This window comes from Oncorhynchus mykiss, chromosome 13 (assembly GCF_057628025.1).
Source record: "Oncorhynchus mykiss isolate SJ-2025 chromosome 13, ASM5762802v1, whole genome shotgun sequence".
Taxonomy (NCBI): Eukaryota; Metazoa; Chordata; class Actinopteri; order Salmoniformes; family Salmonidae; genus Oncorhynchus; species Oncorhynchus mykiss.
This window is the reverse complement of record NC_143034.1, coordinates 49,631,666-49,650,550: the sequence shown is the minus strand read 5'-3', so window position 1 is coordinate 49,650,550 and position 18,885 is coordinate 49,631,666. Positions and strand designations below refer to the sequence as shown.

The following is an 18,885-nucleotide window of genomic DNA, read 5'->3' as shown; positions in this document are numbered from 1 at the left end:
CCCCGCCCCCTGCCCTGTCCTCCTCCTCCTCTCACCTTCCTACCCTCTCCCCCTGTCCTCCTCCTCTCACCTCCCTACCCTCTCCCCCTGCCCTGTCCCCCTCCACCTCTCACCTTCCTACCCTCTCCCCCTGTCCTCCTCCTCCTCTCACCTTCCTACCCTCTCCCCCTGCCTTGTCCTCCTCCACCTCTCACCTTCCTACCCTCTCCCCCTGCCCTGTCCTCCTCCTCCTCTCACCTTCCTACCCTCTCCCCCTGCCCTGTCCTCCTCCTCCTCTCACCTTCCTACCCTCTCCCCCTGTCCTCCTCCACCTCTCACCTTCCTACCCTCTCCCCCTGTCCTCCTCCTCCTCTCACCTCCCTACCTTCTCCCCCTGTCCTCCTCCTCCTCTCACCTTCCTACCCTCTCCCCCTGTCCTCCTCCTCCTCTCACCTCCCTACCTTCTCCCCCTGTCCTCCTCCTCCTCTCACCTTCCTACCCTCTCCCCCTGCCCTGTCCTCCTCCTCCTCTCACCTCCCTACCTTCTCCCCCTGTCCTCCTCCTCCTCCCACCCTCCCTACCCTCTCCCCCTGTCCTCCTCCTCCTCTCACCTTCCTACCCTCTCCCCCTGTCCTCCTCCTCCTCTCACCTCCCTACCTTCTCCCCCTGTCCTCCTCCTCCTCCCACCCTCCCTACCCTCTCCCCCTGCCCTGTCCTCCTCCTCCTCCCACCCTCCCTACCCTCTCCCCCTGTCCTCCTCCTCCTCTCACCTTCCTACCCTCTCCCCCTGTCCTCCTCCTCCTCTCACCTCCCTACCTTCTCCCCCTGTCCTCCTCCTCCTCTCACCTTCCTACCCTCTCCCCCTGTCCTCCTCCTCCTCTCACCTCCCTACCCTCTCCCCCTGTCCTCCTCCTCCTCTCACCTCCCTACCCTCTCCCCCTGTCCTCCTCCTCCTCTCACCTCCCTACCTTCTCCCCCTGCCCGTCTCCAGCAGCAGAAGGGTGCACTTTGAGCGGATTAACACAGTGCCCGTTAAGGGTCAGCGGGCATCTCGCAGCGGCCCCAGGAAGCATCACTCTCTCTCCAGAACCCTGCTCAGGTACTGCAGGGCAGAGGTCAGGGGTCAGAGGTCAGACTGGGCCCAAAGTACACTGGCCAATGAGGACAGCACTTCCTGTCTGATTACATTACAGTAGCATACAGTAACATACAGTGTGCAACCATGAGGAGCCAGAACATCTTGTGATGGGGGGAGAGGGAAGGTTTAGCTAAGTGTTTACCCCACCAGTGTTTGTGTCCTAGGTTATGTTGGTGGTGGCTCAGATCTGGAGAGTACAAAGAGTATTAAGTGCAGAACAGAGAGAATTATCAACAGAGTGCAGGCTCTCCGTAAGACAGAATACTGCATCAGGCATAAAGGCACAGCTTGAATGAACTGTCTTCCATTGCCTATAGCTATAAGCCTCTTCAGGGGGGCTGTTGTTTTCTCTCTGTGCTATGACTGGTGTTGTTATATGACTCACCACATTGACACATCTGACTCACACGGAATTGGTCATAATAAAGGGTCCTAACACAGGGACCTGCCATTTTCCTGGAATACACAACAACCACCGCATTCCATTGTGGTCAGGCCAAAGACTAAGCAACAATAATGTCGCCTCAGACTTTATGAATATCTGTCTGAGTTAGGGACCATGGAATACATGTCCACTGATTTGATGTTACAGTCACTAAAAGACCATAATTGCGTTTGACTGAGTCTTAAAATAACCTGAGCTGCTCTTTAAACTAAGCCATTCTCGTTAGTTTGTGTATTGCGGCAAGGGTTGGGTTAGCTTGGCCTTCTGCAGCACCTGATTAGATTAGACTGGCAGAGGCAGAGAACATTGTATTGTCATCCTTATTGAATGTACAGATTATATGATTCAGTAGAAAACAACAGCTTACAGAAAAAAAGAGGCAGAGAGAGAGAGGGGCAGAGAGAGGGGCAGAGAGCGAGAGAGAGGGGCAGAGAGAGAAAGAGGGGCAGAGAGAGGGGCAGAGAGAGGGGCAGAGAGAGAGAGAGGGGCAGAGAGAGAGGGGGGCAGAGAGAGAGAGAGAGAGGGGCAGAGGGAGAGAGAGAGAAAGGGGCAGAGAGAGAGAGAGAGAGAGGCAGAGAAAGAGAGGGGCAGAGAGAGAGAGAGAGAGGGGCAGAGAGAGAGAGGGGCAGAGAGAGAGAGAGAGGGGCAGAGAGAGGGGCAGAGAGAGAGGGGCAGAGAGATGGGTGGGCAGAGAGAGAGGGGGGCAGAGAGAGAGGGGCAGAGAGAGAGAGAGGGGCAGAGGGAGAGAGCTTGATATTGAGAAAGGCCGCCAAAGGCAGACTTGGCTCTTAAGAGAAGACAGACTATGTGCTCACTGCCCACACAATGAGGTGGAAACTGAGCTGCACTTCCTAACCTCCTGCCAAATGTATGATCATATTAGAGACACACATTTCCTTCAGATTACACAGACCCACAAAGAATTTGAAAACAAATCTAATTTGATAAGCATATGTTTCCCATGCAACTAAAAAAGAGAGAGAGGTAGAGCGAGGTAGAGCGAGGCAGAGGTAGAGAGCGAGAGAGGGGGCAGAGGAAGAGAGCGAGAGAGGGGGACAGAGGAAGAGAGAGAGAGAGGGGGACAGAGGAAGAGAGAGAGAGGGGGGGCAGAGGTAGAGAGCGAGAGAGGGGGCAGAGGTAGAGAGCGAGAGAGGTTGGCAGAGGAAGAGAGCGAGAGAGGGGGACAGAGGTAGAGAGCAAGAGAGGGGGCAGAGGTAGAGAGCGAGAGAGGGGGGCAGAGGAAGAGAGCGAGAGAGGGGGACAGAGGTAGAGAGCGAGAGAGGGGGCAGAGGAAGAGAGCAAGAGAGGGGCAGAGATAGAGAGAGAGCCGGACAGGTAGAGGGGGAGGGAGAGAGGGAGAGGGGGAGAGGGAGAGGTAGAGGGGGGGAGGGAGAGAGGTGCTCCACATGTTCCATCAGGCAGAGGTCTATTTATAGCCTCTGAGGTCACGGATGCCAGGCTGACACACTCTGATGACACGCCACGACCTGGAGGACAGGGCAGCTGGTCTGGAATGCCAGAAATTCAATTGTGTCACTAACAGACTGATAGAGATAGTACATCCATCCACAACCCAGAGGAACACAGGACACAGTATTTCAAAAGATCTGTCCATATTACCCAGAATAATCCTTTACATGCAACAGGTACAGTAGGTGTATAGTGGGCTATAATAACTGTTGCTAGGGAGTAGGGCTTGGAATTGCCATGGACCTCATGATACGATATTATCATGATTCTCACAATTCTGTATGTATTGCAATTTGATACTGTGATTTCATTGTGTTTCAATGTTCCAAATATATTGCTCACCATATGTCTTCTGCAGAGGGACAAGAGAGAGCCATGAGAAAACAAGTTCGGTGGGCAGTTGTGATAGTTACTAATCGGAATACCATTTTTGACGATATATCGTATCAACTATCGCAATATTATTTTACACCAGAGTTCCAAGTATTTGTCCTCCACAGCTGGTTCTCCCTCTTCTTTTCAAACAGGGAGACTTTTTGTTTTCAGCACTTTTATCTCCATGACTGACCCAAGCTCGTTTCCCCTTGTACCTCCGCAGAAGACAAATGGTGAGCAATATGTTCGGAACGCCGAAACACAACACAATCAAATCAGCTCCATGTTTGGTTTGATGTTACTTAAAGGAGATTTGGCCGTTTAAAAAAAACATTACTTCCATTGATTGTTAGCTTGTCAAATCAAATCAAATTGTGTTAGTCACATGCGCCAAATACAACCGGTGGAGTAGACCTTACTGTGAAATGCTTACTTATGAGCCCCTAACCAACAATGCAGTTAAAAAAAGAAATACAAATAAGAAATCAAAGTAACAAGTAATTAAAGAGCAGCAGTAAAATAACAATAGCGAGACTATATACAGGGGGGTACCGGTACAGAGTCAATGTGCAGGGGCACCGGTTAGTTGAGGTAATATGTACATGTAGGTAGAGTTAATAAAGTGACTATGCATATATAATAACAACAGAGAGTAGCAGCGGTGTAAAAGAGGGGGTGAGGCAATGCAACAGCCATTTGATTAGGTGTTCAGGAGTCTTATGGCTTGGGGGTAGAAGCTGTTTAGAAGCCTCTTGGACCTAGACTCTGGTACTGCTTGCCGTGCGGTAGCAGAGAGAACAGTCTATGACTGGGGTGGCTGGAGTCTTTGACAATTTTTAGGGCCTTCCTCTGACACCACCTGTAATAGAGGTCCTGGATGGCAGGAAGCTTGGCCTCAGTGATGTACTGGGCCATCCTTAATACTCTCTGTAGTGCCTTGCGGTCGTAGGCCGAGCAGTTGCCAAACCAGGCAGTGGTGCAGCTGTAGAACCTTTTGAGGATCTGAGGACCCATGACAAATCTTTTTAGTTTCCTGAGGGGGAATAGGTTTTGTTGTGCCCTCTTCACGACTGCCTTGGTGTGTTTGGACCATTCTAGTTTGTTGGTGATGTGGACACCAAGGAACTTGAAGCTCTCAACCTGCTCCACTACAGCCCCGTCAATGAGAATGGGGGTGTGCTCTGTCCTCTTTTTCCTGTAGTCCACAATCATCTCTTTTGTTTTGATCACATTGAGGGAGAGGTTGTTGTCCTGGAACCAGGCGGCCAGGTCTCTGACCTCCTCCATATAGGCTGTCTCGTTGTGGTCGGTGATCAGGCTGTTGTGTCATCGGCAAACTTAATGATGGTGTTGGAGTCGTGCCTGGCCGTGCAGTCATGAGTGAACAGGGAGTACAGGAGGGGACTAAGCACGCACCCCCAAGGGGCCCCTGTGCTGAGGATCAGCGTGACGGATGTGTTGTTACCTACCCTTACCACCTGGGGGTGGCCAGTCAGGAAGTCCAGGATCCAGTTGCAGAGGGAGGTGTTTAGTCCCAGGGTTCTTAGCTTATTGATGAGCTTTGAGGGCACTATAGTGTTGAAGGCTGAGCTGTAGTCAATGAATAGCATTCTCACATAGGTGTTCCTTTTGTCCAGGTGGAACAGGGCAGTGTGGAGTGCAATAGAGATTGCATCATCTGTGGATCTGTTAGAGCGGTATGCAAATTGGAGTGGGTCTAAGGTTTCTTGGATAATAGTGTTGATGTGAGTCATGACCAGCCTTTCAAGGTACTTCATGGCTACAGACGTGAGTGCTGCGGGTCGGTAGTCATTTAGGCAGGTTACCTTAGTGTTCTTGGGCACAGGGACCATGGTAGTCTGCTTGAAACATGTTGGTATTACAGACTCGGACAGGGAGAGGTTGAAAATATCAGTGAAGACACTTGCCAGTTGGTATGCACTGACCAACTGGCAAGTGTCTTCACTGATATTTTCAACGTCTTGGTAATCCCTCTGACCTTGTGAATGTTGACCTGTTTAAAGGTCTTACTCACATCGGCTGCGGAGTGCGTGGTCACACAGTCTTCCGGAACAACTGGTGCTCTCATGCATGTTTCAGTGTTATGTTCCTCGAAGCGAGCACAGAGGTAGTTTAGCTAGTCTGATAGGCTCCTGTCACTGGGCAGCTCTCGGCTGTGCTTCCCTTTGTAGTCTGTAATGGTTTGCAAGCTCTGCCACATCCGTCAGGGCCGATGTAGTACGATTCGATCTTAGTCCTGTATTGCCGCTTTGCCGTTTGATGGTTCGTCGGAGGGCAAAGCGGGATTTCTTATAAGGTTCCTTGAAAACAGCAGCTCAAGTCTTCAGCTCAGTGCGGATGTTGCCTATAATCCATGGCTTCTGGTTGGGGTATGTACGTACAGTCATTGTGGGGACGACGTCATCGATGCACTTATTGATGAAGCCAATGACTGATGTGGTGTACTCCACAATGCCATTGGAGGAATCCAGGAACATTATTGCAGTCTGTGTTAGCAAAACAGTCCTGTAGCTTAGCATCTGCTTCATCTGACCACTTCCTTATTGAGCGAGTAACGGGTACTTCCTGCTTTAATTTTCGCTTGTAAGCAGGAATCAGGGGGATAGAATTATGGTCAGATTTGCCAAATGGAGGGTGAGGGAGAGCTTTGTATGCGTCTCTGTGTGTGGCTAAAGGTGGTCCAGACTTTTTTCCCCCTCTGGTTGCACATTTAACATGCTGATAGAAATTTGGTAAGACCGATTTATGTTTCCCTTCATTAATGTCCCCGGCTACAAGGAGCGCCGCCTCTGGGTGAGCGTTTTCCTGTTTGCTTATGGCTGAATACAGCTCATTGAGTGCCATCTTAGTAGCAGCATCAGTCTATGGTGGTATGTGGACAGCTACGAAAAATACAGATGAAAACTCTCTAGGTAGATAGTGTGGTCTACAGCTTATCATGAGATACTCAACCTCAGGCGAGCAAAACCTTGAGACTTCCTTAGATATCGTGCAACAGCTATTATTTAGAAAAAGACAGTCTGCTGCCGTCTTACCAGACACCGCTGTTCTATCCTGCCCATAAAGCGTATAGCCAGCCACCTGTATGTTGATAATGTCATCGTTCAGCCACGACTCCGTGAAGCGTAAGATATTACAGTTTTGAATGTCCTGTTGGTAGTTTAATCTTCCACGTAGGACGACAATTTTATTTTCGAAAGATTGCACGTTTGCTCGTAGAAGTGGGGGTTTATTCCATCGCCTACAAATTCTCAGAAGAATCTGGGTCTGTTCCCGGGAGAGCAGTATATCATTCACGTCGGGAGCCCGACTCGTTAAAGGAAAAAAGTCCGTAGCGGCTAAAGTTAGCTGAAGTTTTTAGTGGATGTTTAAAGAGAACTGAACTGTAGATTAGTTTATCCTGGCCCATAGACTACTTTCAGTGCAAGGAACCAGGTTGTAAAATAGTTGTAAAACTCCTTTAACGGGGTCAAATTGTAATACAATAGTCCATTCCAAAAATCTCTTTATTCTAAAGTTAGTCATCTGGAGGAAATGGACAGATTTTCTTCCAGCAACAGAATGCCTCCAGCATGCTTTGAGAGTGGAGAAAGTTCAGTCTTTTACATTGATTGAAATGTTTGACTTTATTACTGTGCTGTAATGCTGCAAAGGCAGGCAAAGTAATACAATATACACCGGACCCATGAGAGAGACGGTGTGTGTGGTGTGTGTGTGTGTGTGTGTGTGTGTGTGTGGGGGTGGGTGGGTGTGTGTGGGGGTGGGTGGGTGTGTGTGGGTGCGTGTGTGTGTGCCTGGACTGGAACATGTCCGGGCTTATTCCCTCTCTCTGGCTGATGGTCTATTACTAGTGCAGTCAAGAACAATTAGTCATTTCTTCTTTTCCTGGGAAGTGTGGCGTTATCGGTCCATTGCATGTTTGCCCACCCAGTCTTCCGAACAGGGCTTTGAGGAGGGACATCTAATAACAGCGCTAAATCTCTCTGGCCATTTACTGATGCACTCTGTGCTAGATAGCTGGAGTTAACAGACTCCCTCTACGAGAGAAGTACTGCGGAACTAGGTGATCAGAGAGAGTTCTGTGGGTAGGGTGGAGTTTATGAGATGAGATGTGTGCTTCCCGCGGACTGAGTGGCTGGTGTTTGTGGTGTCAGGGGCACAGCGGACTGGTTCGGGGTCAGTAAGGACGGCGATGCCACTCAGAAATGGCAGAGGAAGAGTCTGCGCCACTGCAGCATGCGCTATGGACGTCTGAAGCCCCAGGTGATCCGGCAGATGGACCTGTCCAGTCAGGACAACATCTCTCTGACCAGCACCGAGACGCCCCCGCCCCTCTACGTACCCTCCTCAGCACACACCTTTGGCATGCAGAAGGTATATAGTATAGTACTTTTGTACTTCAGTGAGGGTTTCATTGTGGATCTTGATAACATATGTTTGGATGTATCAATATTTGTCTCCTGTGGTACCCACAGTATTTTTTCAATTAGAATCTCGGTAGATTATTCGACCACAATCCAGTTTCACAATATACACTCAGTCCTAGATAGCCCGCTCCTAACCGATGTGTCTGTCATCTTCAGATCGTGGACCCGTTGGCGAGGGGGCGTGCGTTCCGTATGGTGGAGGAGGTGGACGGTTACAGCGTGCCCCAGACCCCCGTCACCCCCGGCGCCGCCTCCCTCTGCTCCTTCACCTCCTCCCGCTCAGGCCTCAACCGGCTGCCGCGGCGACGCAAGAGGGAGTCTGTCGCCAAGATGAGCTTCAGGGCAGCAGCAGCTCTGGTTAAGGTGAGCTTGCTGTGTGACGAGACATTCTATTGAAGGAAGTGGTTTATTATTTTAGAGACTATAAGCTGCTAAAGCCCTCTACTGTACTGTACACACAGATCCAAACCATACCCACCCAGTACCACTATGACCAAACTCTTCCCTTAATCGATAAGGTACCCTCGGTGAAACAGCATGGCCTGATCAGTTATGTGGAATCAGTCAGCCTCCGGCGTTCTAGAACAACACCGAGTTCCATCGGGGCGGACACATTTATTTCCTAAAGGAGACATTATCTCTGTGCTGTGTTGTGTCATTCAGTGTTGAGGGAGACCACTATGTGCTGTGTTGCATGTTCAAGAGCAGCAGTGCTGTGCTTAGGACTACTGTTATGAAAGAGCTTACCGTTTTGGAAGTGCAAGAGTGACGTGGAGGAATGAACGAACATGGCTCCTCAAGCTCTGATATGCCTACTATGCATGGGTTATAATTATGAGGTACTGTCTCCAACATTTTCTGACATGCAAAAATACACTCAACTCAATGTTAGTGTGTGTGTGTGTGTGTGTGTGTGTGCCGGTCAGATCCGTATCGTCCTGCTGTGCTAGGTGACAGCTTATGGTGTGTGTTGTGTTGTCATGTGTGTGTGTGTGTGTGCGTCTCAGGGGCGCTCCCTGCGGGAAAACGCCACCCTGCGGCGGATGCAGAGACGCAGCTTCACCCCTGCCAGCTTCATGGAGGAGGACGTGGTGGACTTACCTGATGAGCTGGACACATCCTTCTTCGCCAGAGTAAGGACATGTCCTCGTCTACTCTGTAGTTAGAAACTCATCTCAGGCCTCCATCTAAAAGAGAACATACAGCACCCCCTGGAGGTCTCTAACAGAGTTGCAGCTTGGGATAGAGTCTAAAGGCCTGTGATTGGCCGACCAGTTAGTGTGTGTTTTCATTAGGACCAGGAGTTCTTCCTAAACCATGTGTGAGCTGACCAGGGAACTCTCCTGTGCCTAGTTCCCACCCACTACTGTTCTCAGACCTGGCCTACCCCCTCCCAATCCCTCCCCCAGGACTGTCTGATGCAGGAGGAGTTGTCCACGTACGCTGACGAGGTGTTTGAGTCTCCGTCGGATGCGGCTGTGATGGATGTGGTGCAGGAGGAGGGCAGTAAGCTGGACGAGACGGAGCTGACCGGCAGCGCTCTGGACAAGAGTGAACTGGAGAGGAGCCATCTCATGCTGTGAGTCAGGCACACTCATCATGACAACAAGTACACCGAAACATCTGAAATTACTACAGTATCTTTGGTTTCCTGTTGCCAATATCCAATACACCAGAGCATCTCAGTGAACCATTCAGTTGTGTTGACACAGTGTTCGGTTTAAAGAGAACCTACACTCTCCCCACGGGTGGTTCTGTGGTGGGTTCCTCTTTAAACTGACTTTACCCCTCCTCTCTGTCTCCCCTCCCTCCCAGGCCTCTGGAGCGAGGGTGGCGTAAGGCCAAAGAGGGAACCCCAGGACCGCCCAAGGTGCCCTTGCGGCAGGAGGTGGTGAGTGTGAACGGACAGCGACGGGGGCAGCGCATCGTTGTGCCCGTCAAGAAGCTGTTCGCTCGGGAGAAGAGGCCCTACGGGCTGGGCATGGTGGGGAAGCTCACCAACCGCACCTACCGCAAGCGCATCGACAGCTATGTGAAGAGGCAGATAGAGGACATGGATGACCATAGGTAATGGTCTCTAAGACCATGCTGAGGCTCAGCGTGTTTAATACATGAGACCCTCGGTGTAGAGTAGAGCACTTCTGTGTTTAAACCGTTCTTTTCTAATATGGACATTGTGTTTTCATCAGGCCTTTCTTTACGTACTGGATCACCGTTGTCCACTTGCTGATCACCATCCTGGCTGTCTGCATCTATGGCATCGCCCCCGTGGGCTTCTCCCAGCACGAGACGGTTGATTCTGTGAGTACCACCTCACTTCAAAATCAAATCAAAGTTTATTGGTCGCGTACACAGTTTAGCAGGTGATATTGCGGGTGCAGTGAGATGCTTGTGTTACTAGCTCCTAACAGTGCAGTGAGATGCTTGTGTTACTAGCTCCTAACAGTGCAGTGAGATGCTTGTGTTACTAGCTCCTAACAGTGCAGTGAGATGCTTATGTTACTAGCTCCTAACAGTGCAGTGAGATGCTTGTGTTACTAGCTCCTAACAGTGCAGTGAGATGCTTGTGTTACTAGCTCCTAACAGTGCAGTGAGATGCTTGTGTTACTAGCTCCTAACAGTGCAGTGAGATGCTTGTGTTACTAGCTCCTAACAGTGCAGTGAGATGCTTGTGTTACTAGCTCCTAACAGTGCAGTGAGATGCTTGTGTTACTAGCTCCTAACAGTGCAGTGAAATGCTTGTGTTACTAGCTCCTAACCGTGCAGTAAAATTTCAATCAAATAATCCTAAACTAAAATCAAGAAACGTCTGAACAAATCATTACAGCTTTACAATGGCCTTACAGTCGTTATGACCTTCTATTCCATCCTTCCAGGATCAACTTGAAATATGAAATGTTTCCCTCCACAGGTTCTAAGAAACAAAGGTGTATATGAAAATGTCAAGTTTGTACAACAAGAGAACTTCTGGGTCGGGCCCAGTTCAGTAAGCACATTCACATTGTTCCCCTTTTGTTCATTCAAACATTCTGTCGCATGACCAGATATGTCCTATCCTTTCAGTTTGGAAGGTACTTATGTGAGCGCTTTAACTAGGCCTGATAAAGGGATGGTGTTCTATGTGTCTATTCCTCACTGTCTGCATGCCATCTGTCTCCCTCGTTAGGAGGCTCTGATCCACCTGGGGGCCAAGTACTCTCCCTGCATGCGTCAGGACCAGCAGGTGCACGACCTGATCCGGGACAAGAGAGACATAGAGAGAGACTCTGCCTGCTGTGTGCGCAACGACCGCTCCGGCTGTCTACAGACCTCAGAGGAGGAGTGTTCGGTGAGTCGTGAGTCCCTGAGCCGACCTATTCTCTCTCGCTCTCTCTCTCTCACTCTTTTGTACTCTACCTCCACGAAAGAGCTATTCAGGGGTCAATATTGTTTCCTTTCAATCTTTGTTTTGCCTCAGAGTACTCTGGCCGTGTGGGTGAAGTGGCCGGGGCATCCCAGCACCCCTCAGCTGGAGGGCAGAGACAGGCAGTACGGCTCAGTGTGCCATCAGGACCCCCGGTGAGAGAACCACTCTGACATTCAGCAGTGCGCCGTCACACCCCTCATGCTACTGTTGTTGCACTGTGTGCTTATTGGGACCACGGACTGAACTGTGTATCCATACTAATATTTCATCAATATTTTTCACCCCACAACAGGATTTGTCTCGAGCCAGCATCGGTGGCACCGCATGAATGGCCTGACGACATCACCATGTGGCCAGTGAGTATTGTGTAACCCCGTTGGTCATGATGAGAGGGTGAGCGGTCAGAGGACCTGTCAATCAGTCAGTGTCTCCTTGTTACCTCTGGCTGTGTTTTTAGGTTTGCACCAGGTACAACACAGGGAACCACACCAACCTGCCTCACATAGACTGCACCATCACAGGCCGGCCCTGCTGCATCGGCACAAAAGGGAGGTGAGGAGAGCCTACATACAAAACCAAACATGCAAACAGTCACGCCACACACCACACACACATTCCTGGGAGTCTATTTACTATCGACACTGTGGTGTTGATTTGCCTGTGTCTGTGGTACATGTAGATGGATGCTTAAACAAGGCAGGGGGCTGCATCTCAATAATCTACATGGACTTCCTCTCCCCTCTTGCCTTCATCTGCACTGATCTGGTAAAGCAGCAATATGTAAGCAGTGTAGTGGTCACCGTGTGTCTTGTTCATGACCTATCAGTGCACACGAAGGGGAGGAGTCAAGGGAGTGTGTGGCCACGAGGTCATGCTGTGGTTCTCCCATTCCTCAGGTGTGAGATCACGTCCAGGGAGTATTGTGACTTCATGAAGGGCTACTTCCACGAGGAGGCTACTCTCTGCTCCCAAGTAAGTAAGCATCTCTCTACTCAATGAATATCGGACTATTACGTTGCGTTAGGATATTGCCAAGTCATCTTCAGTGGCTAGTTAGTATGATGGGTACGATAACCCGAGTCCTACAAAAGACATAACCCAGACCATAACCCCGGCCCCGTTCCGACTAGGTTAATGAGACAGGCTGAGTCGGAGGCAGCCGTTGAGGAGCAGAGGAAGATCTAAGCTGTCAGAGTGGCTAGTGTTTAATCACCATACAGGGTGCCACACAATACCCTACTGAGTAGGCAAACTGTCCTCACTGTAATCCCCTCTGCTCTGAGCTACAGAATATCCAGGCCACAAGTAAATATATTCACACAGAAGGCTCTTCATTATGAATAGGATGTATTCATTCCACAATATGTGTCAAATGAAAATCCATTCTCTACTACTAGGACTTGCAGTGACATGTTTGTCTTAGAACAGCATGGCAGTAAAATAAGTTATTGTAAATCCGGTGGGTATCTGTATGCTGTTGTGTGTGCGGTTTCGCGTGTGTGCGGTTTCGCGTGTGTGAATGTGTGTGTGTGTGTGTGTGTTTGTGTGTGTGTGTGTGTGTGTGTGTGTGTGTGTGTGTGTGTGTGTGTGTGTGTGTGTGTGTGTGTGTGTGTGTGTGTGTGTGAGTGTGTGTGAGTGTGCCAACAGAGACAAAGAGAGAGATGGTGTCCTGTAGGTGATGTAGTCTACCTCCTTCCCCAGGTTCACTGCATGGATGATGTGTGTGGCCTGCTGCCTTTCCTCAACCCAGAGATCCCAGACCAGTTCTACAGACTGTGGCTCTCTCTCTTCCTGCACGCTGGGTAAGTGGCTGCCTGCCTCTGCCATTTCATCACAAATCCTCTGTCCATTTTAGCAGCATTTAATACATTCGACCGGGACTGTACTGTTAGACATCCCTGGAGCAGCTGTATTATAATGAGGCAGAAGGGTGTCCTACGATTCATTCCATTGGGTGACCAATTATGTGTCCTCTCACTGATTCATTATGTGTCATGTACACTTTCTCCAATAACTCCTTCTTCAAGCGCCTCATTAATGTCTTTGACTTCTTCAGTCAGAATGTCAGTGGTCCCACAGCGCAGATGTCATGAGCCTATATTAGTAGAAGGAGCTGAGTGTGTACACTAACGTGCCACTCGGAGGGAGCAGAGTAGCAGTCCTCCATCTCTCTGCTGCCTCTTATCTGTCTCCTCTGCTCTCCTCTCTCACCTCTCTCTCCTCTCTCTCCTCTCTCTCCTCTGCTCTCCTCTGCTCTCCTCTCTCTCCTCTCTCTCCTCTGTCTCCTCTCTCTCTCCTCTCTCTCCTCTCTTTCCTCTCTCTCCTCTGCTCTCCTCTCTCTCTGCTCTCCTCTGCTCTCCTCTCTCTCCTCTCTCTCCTCTGCTCTCCTCTCTCTCCTCTGCTATCCTCTGCTCTCCTCTCTCTCCTCTCTCTCCTCTGTCTCCTCTCTCTCTCCTCTCTCTCCTCTCTTTCCTCTCTCTCCTTTCTCTCCTCTCTCTCCTCTGCACTCCTCTCTCTCCTCTGCTCTCCTCTGCTCTCCTCTCTCTCCTCTCTCTCCTCTGTCTCCTCTCTCTCTCCTCTCTCTCCTCTGCTCTCCTCTCTCTCCTCTATCTCCTCTGTCTCCTCTCTCTCTCCTCTCTCTCCTCTCTCCCCGGGGTAATTATAAAGGAACTGTCCTCTCTGCAGGCAGTAGCCCTCATTAGGCTTGAGGAGATAGACAGACAGCAGAGACATATTGATGCTGGATAAACTAGAGATCCCTGGTTGGCTGGCTGGGGAGGTGTCTTCTCACAGCAGCCGGATTAGCTGGATCCCTTCATCACATGCAGAGGACATACTCTTACATTCACACGCATACACGCTGTAGGATCCTTCGCATCATGGTGTAACGTGTCTTTCTGTCCCCCTGTAGGATCCTTCACTGCATGGTGTAACGTGTCTTTCTGTCCCCCTGTAGGATCCTTCACTGCATGGTGTCAGTGTGCTTCCAGATGACCATCCTGAGAGACCTGGAGAAGCTGGCAGGCTGGCTGAGGATCTCCATCGTATACATCCTGTCTGGCATCACCGGAAACCTAGCCAGCGCCATCTTCCTGCCCTACAGAGCAGAGGTCTCCCCCATAACACACACTAACACACACACCTCAATATGTAGGCTTCAATTTGGACAGCTCAGAACACATGACTGGTAATAGTGTCAGATGAGACAGACTAGATGTATGGTTCAGACTCGGGGTGGATATTTCATTGTTTTGTGCAGCTCATAGAATGTGTCTAATAGAATGTGTCTAGGTGCTGAGTATTTCTATGTTGACCTTTTCCACTGACTGACCGGTCCCTCTCTCTCCCCCTCCCTCTGTCAGGTGGGTCCGGCAGGCTCCCAGTTTGGCATCCTGGCCTGCCTGTTTGTGGAGCTGTTCCAGAGCTGGCAGATCCTTGCCCAGCCGTGGCGGGCCTTCATCAAGCTGCTGTGTGTGGTGCTCTTCCTCTTCGCCTTCGGCCTGCTGCCCTGGATCGACAACTTTGCCCACATCTTTGGCTTCATCTCTGGCTTCTTCTTGTCCTTCGCCTTCCTGCCCTACATCAGCTTCGGACGCATGGACATGTACCGCAAGCGCCTGCAGATCATCGTCTTCCTGGTGGTGTTCTTGGGGCTGTTCGCCGGCCTCGTGGTGCTTTTCTATGTGTACCCCATCAAGTGTGACTGGTGTGAACTGCTCACCTGCATCCCCTTCACAGACAAGTTCTGTGAGAAGTACGACCTCAACGCCCACCTCCACTGAGGAGTGGGAAGGTAGCGCCAGAGGAGGGGCGTCAGGTCAAGAGGCATCGATTGGAAGGTGTTATCAACCAATCCTTGTCTCTGTTCTGCCCTATAGTGTGGCTAAAGAGGAGGGGGGGGGGGTCCTGTACGGAGCTCCCTCTCCTCTGGCTCTGTGAACTGAACTCTGATGACAATATGCTTGTGTTTTTTACTCGGGCTGTCTGTATGAATAAGTAGGAATGCCACTGCACTCCTCATGAGGACTTGCATTAATCACATTCTTTCCACCGCCCCCCCCCCCCCCCCACACACACACACCATTTTCTCTCCTCCACTGACCAATGAGAGAAGGGTATGGGCTATCCCCTTATTTAAGCCCTTCCCACATTTCTCTCTCTCTTCACGTATAAGGCAGGGTTTGGAGGAGTCATCACTGGTACAATAGACAGAAGGAAATATTTCTGTATGTTTTTCAATTTGTTATTTTTTCTAATTTTTATTTTTGTGTTTTTAACACTCACAATCCAGGAGTAGGTTTTGTAATTATTCAGGCAACCTCTCAAAACAACCAGGGACAAACAAATCAGACATTAATACCTTTGGTGCCTTGCTGATAAATGTACCAACTACTGCCATATTTTTGTTACAATACGTTGAGCACTCGAATGCTATCCTTTTATTTGTTTGTTGCTTCTTAAGAAGTAATGATTGATTGAAACAAGGTAGTGTTTTAGCTACCTATCTACTCATATGTAAAGGAATACAACAGTAAAGAAAACGAGAAAAGAAATCCGTCAGTGAAGTCTGTCTGATTTTCTGTGGTGATTGATGCTGCCCTTTACTTTCAGACATGAACATTAGTTACCGTTCGCTAACAATCAGCTTTGTTGAAGGCACCACTGTTTTCGTGATGTATCTCAATGTTAAAGGGAGTATGAGGAGCTATAAAATCAGTGGCATCGTTTCCCTTTGTTGCCTTAGTACATCATAGTGTTAATACGAAAAGATGAGCAACAGCCAAAGAGTTCAACACACCAGAGGACTAATAGGGTTTAGAAAAATAAAATGGTATTTACATCACACTCAGAGAACTCAATAATAGTAGTATCTTAGTAACAGTATCTCAATAACAATAGTAGAGTTAGTATCTCAATAGCAATAGTAGTATTAGTAGTATTAATAGTATAGTAGTATTATTAGTATTAATAGTAGTATTAGTAGTAATACAAACCTCAAACAAGAATAGTACTACAAAGTACGATTTGTGGCAAGGAACATTTAATTTAAATACTCTCAAAATGAAGCATAATTACAATGAAGAATGTTGTGACTGCAATAATTCAATTACGTATACACAAAGTATGCAGAAACTCGACATTGCATCTCAAACATATTCTGATTCTGTCTTCTATCACTAAAAATGTGTTTTTCTTTCTGTTGCTGTTTTCTGAGAAAACCCATTCTTGTACCCTTCATGCGATGGTGCTTGTCCCCTCTCTATGTTGCAGGGGAACGGGATGCTGTCTGTGAGTTACTGAAAGATGGTGTCTCGGAGCCTGCTGGTGCTGCAGCTGAGATTGATGGGGCAGTGCCTACTCTCATGGAGCACCTGTGGTTGCAACCTGGTCTCAGAGCATTTCATATGATTCTGTATGTAAATCTGAGATAATCCATTTAGTATGATATGTTACGTTTGGTATGGTATGTGTTGATTGGTAGATGTCCATCACCCATTTCGTATGATATTACGAATTACAATTCATATTATATGTTCAGAATTTGCAAAACATATAATATATTAGGATTTTACAAAACGTGTAATATGTTGCGAATTCTAGCTAGGTTGGCTAATGTTAGCTAGCTCGCTAGGTTAGGGGTTAGAGTTAAGTTTATGAGATTTGAACTCGCAATCTTTGCTAGATGTTCGTTTTACATGCCCACCCTCCTTAAGTAATCATCTGTCTAATGTAACCACACCAAATGTAACCTATCATACTAAATGGAGTGTCTCGAATTTACGTACAGAATATTATGAAATGCTCTGAGACCAGGTTGATGCGTGGATCTGTCTGTCTGCTGTAGTGTGGTCTGGACGGTCAACTGTGATGACCAGAGTCTATGTTTACATAGTGGATGAGTTCCAGTGCTAGGGTTGATGTGATTATGAGCGGGGTGGTGACGGCCGGCAGTGACTAGCAGCCGCTGTTCCGCCGTGCGTAGGCCGCTCCGCCGATATGGTACTCCATCTCCTGGAAGGTGAGGTTGGGCACGGTGATGGCAGAAGGCCCCTTTTCCTTGAAACCTGCCTTATGGTAGAAGGGCACCAGGAACTCCTCACAGACCAGCAGGGCCCTCCGGAGGCCTGGCACACATCGCAGGTACTGCAGGTAGCGCCACAGCAGGATGGAACCTTTACCCTGCTGGCGAGCGTGGCGGTGTACAGACAGTACATGGATGTGCACTGCCGAGGTTTCTGGGATATGCTGGGTCATGGCCTCCTGGGGTAGGGAAAGGCAAAGGTAGGGTTAATGACCCGGTATGATCAGGGTAAAAACATGTATTTTATTGATGGTTACCTTTCAGATTATGAAAAAAATATATCTGTTTTTTGGGGGGCAAAACAATTCCAAATATGCAATGGAGGTAGCTACTGTAAATTGTGGTGTCTGTCTCACCTGTTCCAGTCTCTCTTTGCCCCAGCCTGAGCCGATGATGAACGCCACCAGCTGGCCCTCTTCAAACCAGCCCAAGGAGAGCTCCGGACACTGACTTAGGAAGTTCAGCACCTCGTCAAGAGTGAGTGGACACTCACCAGACACAGAGACGAATGCTGGTGGGAGGAAAGACGAGACACACGGTCAGTCAGTGAGCAGATGAAGCATCTTGGAAGATTAGCAAACAAACCAGGGATTACAGGCTGCTTGTTCTCTTATCACAGTTTATTGATGTCATTCACAATCCATTTTTTGGGACAAAAATCTGTGATAAACACACATTTGGTGGTATTATGGCATTGTTTAGTTTCCTGGGCTATTTATATAGTGGAGACTGACAGCTATTGTCATTATGTGTTAGAAATGATAAGATAAATGTGCATTTTGTTAAGACCCAAAAGCCTCTGTAGTCCAACAAATCCTATACAATCAACATTTTCTGAGTAACCAGTAGAATCTGGAGATATTCTTACCTTCTCTCTCGATCTCGAACACGCTGATGGCGTCCTGTGGGGTCAGGTTCCTGAACTCGCTGGCGGGGAGCGTGTGGCGTCTCTGGGTTCGCGGAATGACCCCACCAACCGGGGTCCTGGTGTAGAAGGGCTTGAGGAATGGAGAGCGGCTGACCTGATGTGTCATGATGGTCAGTTACTGGGCTGGTGAATAATAACGATGAAACAGTCTCTGTACTGTCTTTACAAGTATAGCAGCTCTTTACAAGTATAGCAGCTCTGTCTTTACAAGTATAGCAGCTCTGTCTTTACAAGTATAGCAGCTCTTTACAAGTATAGCAGCTCTTTACAAGTATAGCAGCTCTTTACAAGTATAGCAGCTCTTTACAAGTATAGCAGCTCTTTACAAGTATAGCAGCTCTGTCTTTACAAGTATAGCAGCTCTTTTTCCAGTCTTCTGTTGTAGAGACTACTGTAGATATTTTCTTGGTTAGATGTTGGTTTCCTCTTGACCGTTTTTTTGTTCCAGAGTGGTTTGATGATGATAATAGTCTTTGAATCCAACACTAAAAACACATCTGAGGTTATCTTGCTCTGTGCTTTCTATCTGCCTGTCTGTCTCTGTCAACTGACTAGTCTTTCTCCTCACCAGTAGAATAGTACCTGTCCTTATGTCTCAACACCTCCACTGCAAG

At 48.7% G+C, this 18,885-nt stretch overlaps 2 protein-coding genes across 8 annotated transcripts in view; one reads left to right on the top strand and one right to left on the bottom strand.

The window, feature by feature from the left end:
• LOC110486347 (inactive rhomboid protein 1) overlaps positions 1 to 15,814 on the top strand; it is a 46,238-nt gene extending 30,424 nt beyond the window's left edge. The window contains exons 4-19 of one of the 7 annotated variants that reach the window (XM_036941055.2): positions 971 to 1,078; positions 7,583 to 7,802; positions 8,012 to 8,218; positions 8,863 to 8,988; positions 9,265 to 9,434; positions 9,671 to 9,922; positions 10,045 to 10,156; positions 10,767 to 10,841; positions 11,022 to 11,183; positions 11,313 to 11,413; positions 11,554 to 11,617; positions 11,719 to 11,813; positions 12,158 to 12,233; positions 12,963 to 13,063; positions 14,218 to 14,371; positions 14,624 to 15,814. In XM_036941055.2, the coding sequence (XP_036796950.2) occupies positions 971 to 1,078; positions 7,583 to 7,802; positions 8,012 to 8,218; positions 8,863 to 8,988; positions 9,265 to 9,434; positions 9,671 to 9,922; positions 10,045 to 10,156; positions 10,767 to 10,841; positions 11,022 to 11,183; positions 11,313 to 11,413; positions 11,554 to 11,617; positions 11,719 to 11,813; positions 12,158 to 12,233; positions 12,963 to 13,063; positions 14,218 to 14,371; positions 14,624 to 15,043 (2,443 nt within the window). In that variant the 3' untranslated portion in view covers positions 15,044 to 15,814. Of the gene's footprint in view, positions 1 to 970; positions 1,079 to 7,582; positions 7,803 to 8,011; positions 8,219 to 8,862; positions 8,989 to 9,208; positions 9,435 to 9,670; positions 9,923 to 10,044; positions 10,157 to 10,766; positions 10,842 to 11,021; positions 11,414 to 11,553; positions 11,618 to 11,718; positions 11,814 to 12,157; positions 12,234 to 12,962; positions 13,064 to 14,172; positions 14,372 to 14,623 lie in introns of those variants that run through there. The other 6 variants (XM_090196427.1, XM_036941056.2, XM_090196423.1 and 3 more) reach the window with 6 other exon arrangements.
• Positions 15,815 to 16,285: 471 nt separating this feature from the next.
• aanat-2 (arylalkylamine N-acetyltransferase) lies at positions 16,286 to 18,837 on the bottom strand (the record flags this gene model as incomplete). Its single annotated transcript, NM_001124257.1, is given in 4 exon segments — positions 16,286 to 17,522; positions 17,700 to 17,854; positions 18,212 to 18,454; positions 18,638 to 18,837. Coding segments are annotated over 3 exon segments (627 nt in total). The 3' UTR covers positions 16,286 to 17,216.
• Between the last annotated feature and the right edge of the window lie 48 nt (positions 18,838 to 18,885).